At 40.4% G+C, this 14,284-nt stretch overlaps 1 protein-coding gene across 12 annotated transcripts in view; it reads right to left on the bottom strand.

Annotated features, from left to right (window-relative positions):
• Positions 1-8,051: 8,051 nt before the first annotated feature.
• The window catches only part of FN1 (fibronectin 1), a 66,780-nt gene continuing 60,547 nt past the window's right edge, over positions 8,052-14,284 (bottom strand). For all 12 annotated transcript variants that reach the window (XM_046018244.1, XM_046018243.1, XM_046018247.1 and 9 more), the window contains 4 exons: positions 12,563-12,688; positions 11,946-12,052; positions 9,162-9,269; positions 8,052-8,798 (listed from right to left, as the gene is read on the bottom strand). In XM_046018244.1, coding sequence (XP_045874200.1) covers positions 8,727-8,798; positions 9,162-9,269; positions 11,946-12,052; positions 12,563-12,688 — 413 coding nt within the window. In that variant the 3' untranslated portion in view covers positions 8,052-8,726. The remainder of the gene's footprint in view (positions 8,799-9,161; positions 9,270-11,945; positions 12,053-12,562; positions 12,689-14,284) is intronic.

Consider the following 14,284-nt stretch of genomic DNA (forward strand, 5'->3'; position numbering starts at 1 on the left):
TAATTTATATAGATAATCCACTTCCAAGGAGATGAGCATAACTCCCCACCCCTTAAGTGTGGGCTGTGCCTAGTGACTTCTTTCCAAGATGTGTGGCATGGAAAGGGAGATAAAGGAGTAAAAGTAACTACAGTGGAGAGACCAAACTGACAGCACCTCAGCCAGGTGCTGAGGGTTAAACAAGCATGTCACGTTGATAGTATGTACCTCCAAGTGGGAGTGGCATTTTACCTATTTGGTCTTCTTTCCAAAACTCCACAACCCCAGTGTAGCCCTAGGAGAAGCATCAGGCAACTCCCAGTTGAAGGACAGTACTGAGAATTGTCAAGATCCTGAAAAATGAGGGAAGTCTGAGAACCTCAGCCTAGAGAGACCAAGGAGACAAGTCGACCAAATATGTCTCCAGCATACACCATTTGAACAGAAAAAGGATGCCAGGTAAAAAGTCCCATTGAAGTATGCACTTTAGTTATGGATCGATATTGATTCATTAATTGTAACATGATAAATGGAGAGAAACTAGGTGTAGGGCATATGGCAACTCAATACAACTTAATTTTTTCTGTAAATCCAAGTGTTAGAAAATAAAAAGTTTATTTTTAAAAAATAATAACCATACTTCAAGTAGCACACTGAAAGTCATAACAGAATATCAAATACCGGGGTCGCCTGGGTGGCTCAGTGGGTTAAAGCCTCTGCCTTCGGCTCAGGGCATGATCCTGGGGTCCTGGGATCAAGTCCCGCATCGGGCTCTCTGCTCAGTGGGGAGCCTGCTTCCTCCTCTCTCTCTCTGCCTGCCTCTCTGTCCACTTGTGATCTCTGTCAAATAAATAAATAAAAATCTTTTAAAAAAATAAAAATTTAAAAATTAAAAAAGAATATCAAATACCCAGACCCTGTCCAGATCTTACACATTAACTTTTTTTTTTTTCCCACCTGAGCTTGTTGGTAAAAATACCCAAGCCTGAGGGGCGCCTGGGTGGCTCAGTCAGTTAAGCATCTGCCTTTGGCTCCAGTCATGACCCCGGAGTCCTGGGATTAAGCCCCGCATCGGGTTCCCCAGTAGATGAGAAGCCTGCTTTTCCCTTGCTCACTCCCCCTGCTTGTGTTCCCTCTCTTGCTGTCTCTCTCTGTCAAATAAATTAAAAAAAAAAAAAAATCCAAGCCTGAGACACACATTGATTGCACTTGATTGGTGCATCTGAAGTCAGTTGTTGACTGTTTCCTCGTTTTTATTTTTATTTTTCTGCAAGCAGTTATTTAAGATACCAGGTTTTAGGTTCCATAGAGTTTCCAGTATTCTGAATTTTGTTAACTGGATTCCTATAATGTCATTTTATTTCATTTGTGCCTCTGTTCCCTATATTTCTTTCAAACTGATAGTTGTAGTTTAGTGATTTTTTTTTTTAAAGTTTGATCTATCAACAGTAGAGAAAGATGGATTGAAACCTCCCTCTGTGAAGATGAGAAGATGGTAAACAAATGAAGCTAATGTGCTTCATGTATATTTGAAGCTAAAAAAGTGCTTGCATGCATTAAGTTACTATTTTTCATAGTGATTTTATGTACTCCAATCCTACTAACACTTTTTGTCTTAGATAAAATAATTACAATAAGTTGTTTTGGGGCGCCTGGGTGACTCAGTTGGTTGAGAGACTGCCTTCGGCTCAGGTCATGATCCCTGACTTCCGGGATCGAGTCCCGCATTGGGCTCCCAGCTCTTTGGGGAGTCTGCTTCTCCCTCTGACCTTCTCCTCTCTCATGCTCTCTCTCACTCATTGTCTCTCAAATAAATAAATACAATCTTTAAAAAAAAAAAAATAAGTTGTTTTATTGAATATGAACAGACCTAGACCAGCTCTTTTTTGGTTTATATATGTCTAATACCTCTTCATTCTTTGGTACTCTTATGCTTTAGGTGTAGATATATCTGGAATCTGTTTTTGTTTTTAATACAATTTGCCAACCTTTACCTTTGCATTCAGCTCATTTGCATTCATTCAATTGTTGATGTATTTGGACTCTATTTCTACCATCCTATGGAGTTTGAACCACTTTTGATTCCCTTTGTACTGTTGCTTTAAATTGATAGCTATATTTCTTCCCATAATAAGAACTTCCGCCTGCTTAAGGAACGTTTCTCCATTCCTACCCCCAAACTCCTATGTCGATTCCTAGACTTTTCAGTTCTAGGTTAGAGAGAGAGATTTTCTCTCATGTTTAGTTGTTGTTTTTTAAGACAAGTTTTCCAAGGTTTCTGTTAACCTTTACTTCACATACCTCTTGGCATTTCTCCTGAGTTTCTCTCTCCTCAGGTAGAAACTATATGCACTGTGGTCTGCTAGGCACAAATTCATTTTTAAAAAATAAATTATAGGAGCGCCTGGGTGCTTCAGTGGTTCAGTGGGTTAAAGCCTCTGCCTGCAGCTCAGGTCATGATCTCAGGGATCGAGACTGGCATCGGGCTCTCTGCTAAGCAGGGAGCCTGCTTCCTCCTCTCTCTGCCTGCCTCTCTGCCTACTTGTGATCTCTCTCTCTCTGTCAACTAAATTAAAAATTTAAAAATTACTTAAAAAAAAAGAACAATTTGTAAACAAACACCTATGTCGCCACTAGCCAGCAGCTAATAATTTTGCCAGCAGCTCTCATACCCACTAAGATGCCTCTTCTGGATTATTTTCCCATTTTTCCCTCCAGAACACTACTTTGTGCCTCGTGTGGTCACCACTGACTTGTTTTGCCTCGCACCAGTGGGTTGGTTTGGGGCATGTTGTTGGACCTCTTGCAGTTTGTTTCCTCACCTATAACATAGGGATGGATTTGCTCCTGGAGAGGTCGAGTAGCTCTCAGTTAAAAACACTTTTGGCTAAAACCACATGAAACTAGTTTGTCAGGGGCACCTGGGTGGCTCAGTGGGTTAAAGCCTCTGCTTTCGGCTCAGGTCATGATCCCAGTGTCCTGGGATCGAGCCCCACGTCGGGCTCTCTGCTCCGTGGAGAGCCTGCTTCCTCCTCTCTCTCTGCCTGCCTCTCTGCCTAGTTGTGATTTCTCTCTGTCGAATAAATAAAATATTTAAAAAAAAAATTTAAAAAAAAAAACAAAAAAAAAACTAGTTTGTCAGGTTCGAGTCTCAACTCTACTACTTAGGAGCGGCATGATGTTAGGCTGCTCACGGCCTTCCCCTCACTTTCTGTTTGTAAGCCGAAGGTGACCGCATCCACTGTACGGTGGTTATGAAGAGTAGAGGAGACAGTGTGTAAGAACACTTACAGCACCATCCGGGACACAAGAAATACTGTTTGTAAAAAATGCTAGGGTCACCTGGCTGACATAGTCGGGGGAGGCATCTGAGTTTTGGTTTGGGCTCAGGTCGCGATCTTAAGGGTGTGAGATTGAGCCCCATTTCAGGCTTCATGTTCTGCGAAGAGTTCACTTGGGATACTCTCTCCCTCTCCCTGCCCGTTCTGCTTGTGCTCTCTTTCAAATAAAAATACATCTTTTTAAAAAAATGCCAGTTATTATTCATAATGCCTTGTGTATATGGAAGCATGGAAGGTATTGGGGGATGATATTAATGCATGGAAATTGCTTTAAAAACTGTATATTTATGGAAGATCTTTTCCAGTTTCTGAATAGGTAGCCAAAAGATTTCTGAGTCCTTTCAACCTTTCATCTACTCTGTTTCCCCACACCTCACTTCTTACCATTAAACCAAAGGATATTACAGAGACTTTCTGTGAGTAAAGTGACATTTTCTTCTTTTTTATTGAAATAAGATTCACGTAACATAAAATTGACCATTTTAACAATTTCCAAGTGTATGGGTCAGTCATTTTAAGTGCTGTATATTCACAAATTTATATCACCATCACCACTAATTCTGGAACATTTTCCTCAATCCAAAACAGAGCCCATCCCCCATAGCAGTCATTCCCTATCCTTTCCCCTGCCCCTAGGAACCATTAATCTACTTCTTTATTGGTTTGCCTCTTCTGGACACTTCACATAAATGGATTCATATGATATGTGGCCTTTTGTGCCTGACTGCTTTCACTTAACATAGTGTTTTTAAGGTTCATGTTGTAGCATGTTTCAGAACTTCATTCCTTTTAACAAATAGTATTCCATTGTAGGGATGGATCACATTTTGTTTACCTAGTCATCGGTTAATGAACATTTGGGTTGTTTCCACCTTTTAGCTATCATGGATAATGGTGTGATGAACGTGTATGTACAAGTTTTTTTTTTTTTTTTTTAGGATTTTATTTTATTTATTTGACAGAGATCACAAGTAGGCAGCAGCAGGCCGAGAAAGAGGGGGAGGCAGGCTCCCTGCCGAGCAGAGAGCCCGACGTGGGGCTCCATCCCAGGACCCTGAGACCATGACCTGAACCAAAGGCAGAGCCTTAACCCACTGAGCCACCCAGGTGCCCCTGTGTACAACTTTGTGAACATATGTTTTCAGTTCTCCAGGGTATATACCTAGGAGTGGAGTTGCTGGATCCTATGGTAATTCCGGGCTTAACTTTTTGGAGAACCACCAAACTGTTTTCCACAGCAGCTGGACCATTTTACTTTTCCATGTATGAGGGTTTCAATTTCTCCACCAAAGCGGCATGTTTTTGAGTCAAATACAGCTTTCAGCGCTTGGCTCAGCATCTTACAACTAATGCTGAATTATACAGATCAGTAGATTTCATTGTAAAGCCCTGTCCGGTGGTTTGCTGGCAGAGGCCATGTTTCCTTCTGGAAGAAAATGGCAATTTCCAAAGTACCGTAATGCAAAGAGAGAAAAGAGAAGGCTAAGGGAGAATCCTTGGCCTTCGCTGTATTTTACGTGAGAGGAGCCTACTTTGGTGGGCAACACGCAGGACATGGGATTCCAGCATGAATCCCAGTGAGCCCAGGATGCCACGGATTGCCCACGCCGGCTGCCTCCCATAGCCTCCAAGCTGTGCTAATCATGAGTCTCGGGGGCTCCACACCAGAGCTATTTTAGGAGAAATTTGGCTGCTAAGATTGTTGAAACCCACATGTCTCTAAAGAGTAAGTAAAAAGGAATTCAAGGAAATGTAAAACATGCTTTAATATCTCATACCTGACTCTGCTGAGGAATGTTAAAAAAGGAATTTCCATTTTTGGCTTTCAGCTGAAGCACTGTTTCTCTGCTCTTTTATTGCAGCATTTTCTTTCCTTCCTTTGTAATTTATATAGGTTTCTGTTTGCAATTCAAATTAATCTTCTATTTTAATGAAGATACAGGGCGAGACAATGTGGCAATGACAATAACTCTCATTTCATTTCAAATATGAGCACCATATAGTCTTTAGAAAGAAAGTCTGAAAAACCCAGGGCAGTGCATGGTCAACTTTGGGCTGCTTCTGCTTTATCAGCCTTTATGGTTATCTTTAAATGTTCCCAACCTGAGAGGTCCCAAGAGTGGGATTCCCTCCGCCTTTTTTTAAGGGTTGAAATGTATCTCCTGAAAATGGGACTTTTTAATTGTAGCCTGCTACTTTCCCTACCACAGTAATGGGAATTTACTGAATAGGAAGCAATTTCAGCATTTAAAAGTGCTGATGGGATGTTTCTTAATCACTTTAATGAGTTTCATGCAACTAGAAATGGAATAGAATTTTCAATGGAAATATAATTAAATAGAAAAGTCATTTCCTATACTTATAATTTCCACCTGATCATTTCTTTATTCACCGCCTTAGAGAAAGTGTGCCTCACAGACTTATAGTGATATTATTATACACACCAATTTGCGTCACTCACTTAGGTCATTAGAGCTGAAAACAATATAAATACACAATAAATCTTGTTACAAATCAAATTCGGCAAGGCAAAGTAAAGCTTCAAATCTGCAATTTTTCTTTTTAAAATCTGATATATTTATTAGTTTTACCTGATTTTTTCTTGAATTGGCAATTTCTTGCCTGAATCGAGATTGGTCTTTTAATTACGCCTTTTCAATCTGGACTGTAGCAAAATTTTCAGGGGAAGAAGTATCATGAGTCAGTAAAAACTATAAAGTACTTTGGAAGACCTCTGGGGTTAGGGTTTGGATGATTTTACTGAGAAATAGTAAAAAAGAAAGTTTTACCACTCTTGCATTTTGATGCCAAAACATGAAAGGCCATTTAAATTTGTTTAATTCATTATTATTTAAATGTAGTTACTGATTCACTATTGAAAGTTTAATTTGTAAGATTAATAAACTGCTTTTGAGAATCTAGAAGACATTTTGGAAAAAATGATATTTTAAAATCTAACATGTGGAGCCTGTGTCTTTTAGATTTCATTTAAAATTGTCAGAAAGGCTTGCTCTTCATTTAATTAATACAGTCCAAGTGGATTTACTTAAGCTCACGTTTGGGAAGAGAGTTTCAGGTTTGCAGATAGGCAAGTGGCTTGAAGCACATTTTCAGCCGATAGCTGTTCTTTCCTTATGTTTTATAACACAAAGACTTTTAAGCAAGATGGAGCTAATGTGTAGACCTTCACCCACGTTACCTGGGCCTCTTCTTCACATATGGAGACGAGGGGGCCAGCCTGCCTTCTCTCAGTGGTCCCTCACTGCACCGCAGATGCTCACTGCATCTTCAGTGGTCCCTCACTGCACCGCAGATGCTCACTGCATCTTCAGTGGTCCCCACTGCACCGCAGTGTGTAGGATTTTTTTTTGTTGTTATTTTGGTTTTTTTTTTTAAGATCTTATTTATTTGACAGAGATAGATCAGAAGTAGGCAGAGCAGCAGGGAGAGAGACGGGGGAAGCAGGCTCCCCGCTGAGCAGAGAGCCGGAAGTGGGACTCCATCTCAGGACCCTGAGATCATGACCTGAGTCGAAGGCAGAGGCTTAACCCACTGAGCCACCCAGGTGCCCCAGTGTATAGGTTTATATTGAACCACATTGCCTCTTCTCTTCAGTGATCAGTGATGACACATGTGAGACAGTCACATCAGCACGATGTGTTTCTTCTGTGATTTATCTTTTTTGTTTGTTTTTTGTTAAGCATGTATGAGCTGCTGCTGTCTCAGTCATTACTAGCCTAATAAAGCTGAATGACTGGGAACATTAAGTAGAAATCTGGGGTTTGGGTCTGTGTCTTGCTAAGGAAAACTAATCTGAGCTGCATTCTTTATCAAATTAGACTGCAAAATCTCCCAATGACATACTAAATAAATATCAGGGCATTTTGTAAACTGTAAATAATTCAAATGTAAAATTTCTATTTTTTTTTTAAACAAATGAATCCTGAGGAAATCTCTTTCTATAGTTAATCTAAATATTCACTGACAGGTTATTTACTGAAATATTTTCTTCCATTATACAACAATGTCTAAAAGTATTGTATATTATAAATTATTAATTTTGTACTCATTAAAAATCAACTATTCCCAGTGCCATTATTTACTATTCTAGATGCCAGATTTAATCTCAGAGTTTGTTGTTTCCCCAAAGTCAAACTGAAAAGGAGATGTCCTTTGTAGAGGAGTTTTGCACACTCTGTTCTGCTGGGGCACCCTGAAAGTGTTAGTGGCAGGTTATCAAGACAAGTGGGGTTCAGGTTCTTTGTAGCACACCTTTTTCCTAAGACAAAGCTCCTCTAGGATGTGCTGTTCAAGTAGTTTTAACATCTCTGCCATCTTTTTTTCTTCCTCCGAAGGTAAGCTCTTTTAATAGGTGTTTATTCACGGAGGGGAAGAAGGCAGGGAGAGGGAATGATGTTTGGAAAAAGAACAACAGAAGTTCCTTTCAATCCCACTTTTGAAGAGCTGGCTAGCGAGTTCAACAAATATTCCAATCCACTAAAATCTGGGAAAGCAGAACTATGAAACCAGCTTCATTACTGAAGAGATGAAATATCAAGAATGAATCTGTTTTTGTAGTGACAGACTGGGGAAAATTTTGTACTTAAATCTTCAAGGAGAGAGCTATACACATCATAGGTTTTCGAATGTTTGCTGAATTGAAAAGGAACATTCATGGGGATTCTTCTTCTCCAAATTTCTTTATGCAAGAAAGAAGCCATGACCTCCAAGTGGTGGAATGTAAATCTTTTATTAAACGGTTGTCTTTCCACAGTAGTAAAGCTTTGGCACATACAGTATAAAAAATAATCACCAACCATAATTATACCAAATTCCTCTTATCAACTGCATACTAAATGTCTTCAATACAATTTTTTCCGTATAAAAATACTGGGAAAAATTGATAAATAACAGATAAGAGAAAGATATTACTAGACTCATTTGGAAAAGGTGGATACTGTGGATATTTTAAATACCACAGTAACAAGGACATGCCGTTCGTACAATATTGCAGGCCAGTTAAGTGGAAGCAGAAGTGTTTGGATAACTTTCCTACTTAAAATTCTGAGGATATCATTTTCAACGCATTTTTACGCTGGTTGGTGTCTGTGCTTCCCTAGCGATCCCAAACCAAATCACAAGTGAGAATCATTTCATTTAAAATACTGAGCGGTACTGAATACTTCAGAGCAGAACAGGCAATATACTGCCCCCATTTATGAGAAAAGTCTCAAAACACTCCCAGGGTGATACTTGGAGAAGCTGTGAGTTGAGCTGAAGCTGGAGAAGTTACTCCAGAGCAAAGGGCTTAAGAAAGAAACACTCTAAGATGGGGGTCTGCTAACATCACTCCGGTTTGGATGGACGTTGACAGAAATCCATGCTCGTTCCTCTGGGTTGAAAATATTACTCTCGGGAATCGTCTCTGTCAGCCTGTACATCTAAAGGCATGAAGCACTCAATCGGGCAGTTGACATTCTGTGAAAACAGAAAAAGAAAAAAAAAAGGCAGCATTCTGTTAAAATAGAAGCAAAATTTACCAAAAAATCCTGTGACATGTAGGGAACAAAAGCGGAGCTTTTTATGACAAGCCCTTACAGACAGGAGAGTATTTCCAGGTTCAAGAACTTAGCATATGTACTGGGCAACAGATATCCAAGAGTTTTGATAAATTGAACCTAAATTATGTTCCAGGGTATAGTCTTCTGCTCAAGGTATTTAAAAGATTTTTTAACAACAAAGAACATTTGATTCATTCAGAAGAAAGGTGCCTACAGGGTGTCCCTACTAGGTATCTAACGGCATGTGGGGGACGAACACTTAAGGTACAGGTGCACGTACAGTGTTAGTTCTCTGATGGTATCTTTGCGAGTACTGGTTGTAGTGGCCGGTGGAGCCTTCGTGACCGGGTTCAGCCCCAGGTCTGCGGCAGTTGTCACAGCGCCAGCCCTGAGAGGACACAGGCATGAAGTCAAACAGGGTTTACAATCACCTGAGAGCATTAGTTTAACGTAACCATTAGTGCTTGCGTTAAAGAATTTCAGGTCTTACCCACTGGCAACGTATGAGCAGTTAATCACGAAGGAAGCTCTGATGATTTTATGCATTTATAACTTGCAGAATACACTCTGGTTTATTACTCATACCTTCTGATCACCCCTGTCTATTTATGCTTTTCCTGAAACGTCCACCTTTCTGTTCCCATTCAAACCCCACACATCTGCTAAAGGCTCCTTCCAGCCCCAACTTCCGAAGTATGCTTTCTGTACCAGAAGACACGGAGAAGTTTTTCCAGAATCCTAGAGCTTTCTACAAGGGAGGTGAGATCACAGGGACAAACATCCTCGTTTTATAGGAAACTCAGCCCCCAGCCCCAAAGACTGCCCTGCTTGAAGCGAGAGGGAGAGCAACGGAGTGAAGTGCTGGTGGATTTGGGACTGTCACCTGCTGAATGATGCCTGGCCACGTTCCTCCTAATGTGGGTAGGAAGGTAGGAAGGCTGTCCCTTCCTACCCACATGGCCACGGCCAGTGAACGTTGTCGCCTTTCATCTCGCCAGACTTGGGATAAGAGACGGGAAAGGGACTGAGCTGGGCCACTAAGACTTCTTCCTGAGATTTTTGCTAGAAATGTGAGGAAAAATGTCCTCCTTCATGGTTGCTCCTAAGATTGTAGGGGTTAAACATGGAGCTGACAGAAGTCATTTTTCTCACTATCAGCAGAAGCTTCTGGAAAACAAAGCCAATACACAGGAACAAAGCATATAAGAGAGTGAGAGACTCAGAATGCCACTATTGGAGCAGCCCTGACTCTTCTGCTATGTGACCCTGGAATCTTCAGTTATGTGAGGTGTTTTCGTTTTTTGTTCTTTTTTTTTTTTTATTGGCCTCAGTCAACCTGAGTTGAGCTTTCCTCGTATACCCAGAAGAACCTGAAATAATACAATCACTTTCTTTCTTATACTGTCACTTAAATATTCCAGACATACTTCTCCATTTAAAAGAGTATTCCCCAGAACACCTCATACAATACAGGTAAATACTACGCAGAGTCACTGAATCTTGCTTTCACATAAAAATGTCAGTTTCCACTGCTGTCTTAAGTGTTTCATTTAGCACTTTCTTTAGAACAGAAGAGGTGTCACAAATGAAAGGTCTCATGTGCATAAATACTGAGGAGATGCTGAAGTGAGACCACATCTTACAAATGCACTTTCCATCACACATTTCTATACCAACCACTTACCAGAAATGCTTCACCATCACGGTCTTTACTAGTATTCATGAGAGACAGGGAGAGTGCCTCCTAGTGTTCATGAGAGACAGGGAGAGTGCCTCCTAGTGTTCATGAGACAGGGAGAGTGCCTCCGGAGCTTCTCTCTGTCAGAATGGGAAGCCTCTCCCTCCCTCCCCACCTAACCACTAGGGGTGGAAGAGATCAGGGTAGTTTCCAGGGGCTGCCCAGGTCCTTGGATGGGTGCAGAGCCAGACCCCTGAAGACCCTTCCCTGCTGCAGGACTAATTTTCCTAAAAACCACCTTCCATCATGTTCTCTTTCTTCTTGGGTACCTACAATTGGCCAGTGCAAAAGGCATTGGCCAGTGCATCTTACCCTGGGGTGGGGAGCGTAGTCTTCATGTATCAGAATGAGAAGAGCTGTTGGGGAGGGTGTGTTTTCATTAAAAATGAAGGAATATTATGTTCTGTTGCTCTTGAGTTGCATGAGTCATCTTATTTTGAAATTTCAAATAACATTAGAGGAAAGCACGGCATTTTTTATTATAGTGAAAGGGGGCACAGATTAGAAATCATTGAGAACTTCTGGCTTAAATAATGGGCTTCCAGGCCCTTCCGTAAATGGCCCCCCATTTCTTCTCATCTGATTTGTTACAAGACACCAGGCAGAGGTTGGGCTCACTGGAACCCACATGGGCCAGCTGCTTCCCATCCCCGGTGATATGCTTACTCTGCTCTCTCTGCTTCCTCCTCGTCCCTCAGTCTATGTCAAATATCCGAAACCCCAGCCAGGGTATGTTTGTCTTTTCCATGGAAACTTTCTTGCGGATTCCAGTCTACCTGGGAACTATTTGTCAGACCCACTAAGAAACTCACTTAATTAGCTTAACTTTCAACGTATGCTAACTTAATGTCGCCAATTATTTCCTTAACAGCCAGAACCATTTCTCATTCCCTCTTTTGTCCCATATTCCTTAAGCCCAGTGCTAGATCTGTATCAGGAATCTATTATTGGATCGCGAGAGGATATTTTCTAGACCTTTTCTTGGATCTTAACAACAATGCCATGTGAGCACCTAACCATCACTGTGAATCTCAAGGTCTAATGCTACCCAGCATGTAACCCTTTAGTTGCTGAAGAGTAGCGACAGCCTGAGAATAATAGGTGTGAGAGTGGCTGAAGCTGCCATGGAAGGGGAGAACTGAGAAGGGGTGTAGGGTAGCCTCTTGCTGGCAGCTCTGGCCAACAGGAAATGAGGTATTTCGACTTTCTTAAGGGGCATTACCACACTTTGTGTACAGCACACACACACAAGAAGCTGACTTCTCAATCACCAAGGGTAGGGGTCTCCCCTTTATGTTATCTCAGTTACAGGGAGGCTGGCCTTACCCGCTGGCCTCCAAAGCAGGTGCAGGAGCAAATGGCACCAAGATATTCCTTCTGCCACTGTTCTCCCACATGGTATGTCTTCCCATCATCATAACATGTGGCCTCATCTATGTGGAGACACAAGTCAGAAGCTCATCGAAGATTGAAAACAACACGGACTTCACCTTTCTATATAGGGTACGTTCTGATTCTCTCCAAAATGTGCATCCTCACAGCCAAAATCCCACAGGCTTATGGGAACCATTGGTAGTAGAGGTACTGCTGTATGGATCTTAGGGCAGCACGTCCAAAAACTAAATCTGATAAACTGGGAAAGGACCATATTTTAAAAGTTGGATCTAAAAACCCATAAAGCTTTCTGGTAATATTTCACAGCAAATTATGGTCAAAATACTCAGGTCGAAAAAGTGCTAACGTGTCCTGTACTAACGTTAAATCATGGCTTATTTTGGAAGCCTGTCTCCACTTTCCCAAATCAAAAGATTAACAAACCCTCTGTTCACTCCTCTAGGAGACCTAAAGTCTCCCATCATCTCTGTGAATGAGAGTTACAGCTCAGTAATAAAAGCGGGACTGCTTAATAAGGCACTAAAAATGATCTGTGGCAACGGACGTACGAGGATCACACTTGAATTCTCCTTTTCCATTTCCAAGACATGTGCAGCTCATCATCTGGCCATTTTCCCCCTGACGATCCCACTTCTCTCCAATCTTGTAGTTCACACCATTGTCATGGCACCATTCTGTGGGGTAGAGAAAACCGGAGGCAAAGAGTTATTAGTGTGTTCTGACTCACAAGACGGTGCTCTGGGACATGGCCATGGGATTTTAAAGGCTGGCTACCTGGTAGGAGTGGCAAGAAAAGGTGAGGATCATGATCTCCACGAGAGACCACTTTTTGGTTGGATTTTAAAATATTATCTTTATCATTTAACATTTTCTAGGATATTTTAAGATGCAAGTCATCCCACCATAACCATGTCACAGGAATAGTCAGGGACCTTCATTTGCATTCTATTAAGGCTTAATATTATTGAAAACCAAAGTAGGATTTAAATAGTCTCATGGGAATGGATCATAGATGAAAAGTCACTTTTTGGATTTACAGAGAACTTGGATACAAAGTAGTTCTATTAACCAAAAAACAAACCTCAGCTGGCCTCTACATGCCCTAACCTGTTTCTTCTAAGTGGAAAGAGTGAAAGAACAGATCTGTGTATCAAAACAAACCAAAAACCAACAAAATGATAAATCACTGGTTATTATCCCAACAGAAAAGATTGATTCTGAGGAATATCTAAAAGTCACAGTTCTATATCTTTAACTGCTATCCATAAAAGATGACTTTTTAATCCAAGGTTTTTACTGAAACAAAACACACTTCAGAAGTTTGTGTAACAGGGCAGCTATTCCTTAAACTTTTTTTTCCCATTCTTCAACTTTAACATTATTTGACAATTATGACATCTAAGCAAAGAAAATGTCAGTTGAGCCAAAGAATCACATAAATCACCTTATAGCTCTGTTCCCACAAATTGTGCCTAAGTACTTACCTTGGTAATAAATATGCAAACTTAAAATAGTTCAGTTTCAGAAATGAAAAACTACCTAACTGATGCCAAATGTTAAAACTTCCAACTCCTAAATGTCATAGGACACATCTGTTCCATCTTTCCATTTTCAGATGGTCAAGCACAGTAGTCTGCATTGAAAAAAATGAGTTGTCTCCATATTTTAGTCTGAATTAAACCATTTCATATTTTAGTGTGAAAGTCTTTAAAAAATCTGTTATGTTGGATTTCCCTAAAATATAATGTCAGGATATATCTGTAGGAGGCTTGATCATAAGCCAAAATGGGTAAAACCTATAAAAATAGACCAATTGTCAGTAATAATCACATCCCCTAAGAACAAAGCATAAATAAAAGTTTTACAAATTCTAATGTTAAATATCAAAGCATAATAAGTTATCCCTAGGATCATTTTAAAATGAAAATATCATTAAAAATGTTACAATCTTTTTATAGTTTGAAAATCAAATATTTTTCCACTGAAGTTGATTCTTAATCATCTGTAGATGATTATCGGTACTCTCTACATTACTTGGCAAGATTCAAGCTACCTGATGTGTGCATGTGTGCGTGTGATAGGACATTGTGGATATATTAAGTTATGTGCATGACTGGTTTGTGTTGAAGGAGAATGTGAGTATAAATGTTCGCCTCTGAGTCGCCTCTGTGCTCATTCAACATTAAAGATTAAAAGCGATTGGGGATTCCTTTGTGTTTCTGATACTTACTCTTCATTAAACTGGGCTCCAGAGAGTTTGACTTTATTAT

The sequence above is a fragment of the Meles meles genome, chromosome 9 (assembly GCF_922984935.1).
Source record: "Meles meles chromosome 9, mMelMel3.1 paternal haplotype, whole genome shotgun sequence".
In the NCBI taxonomy this organism is placed as follows: domain Eukaryota; kingdom Metazoa; phylum Chordata; class Mammalia; order Carnivora; family Mustelidae; genus Meles; species Meles meles.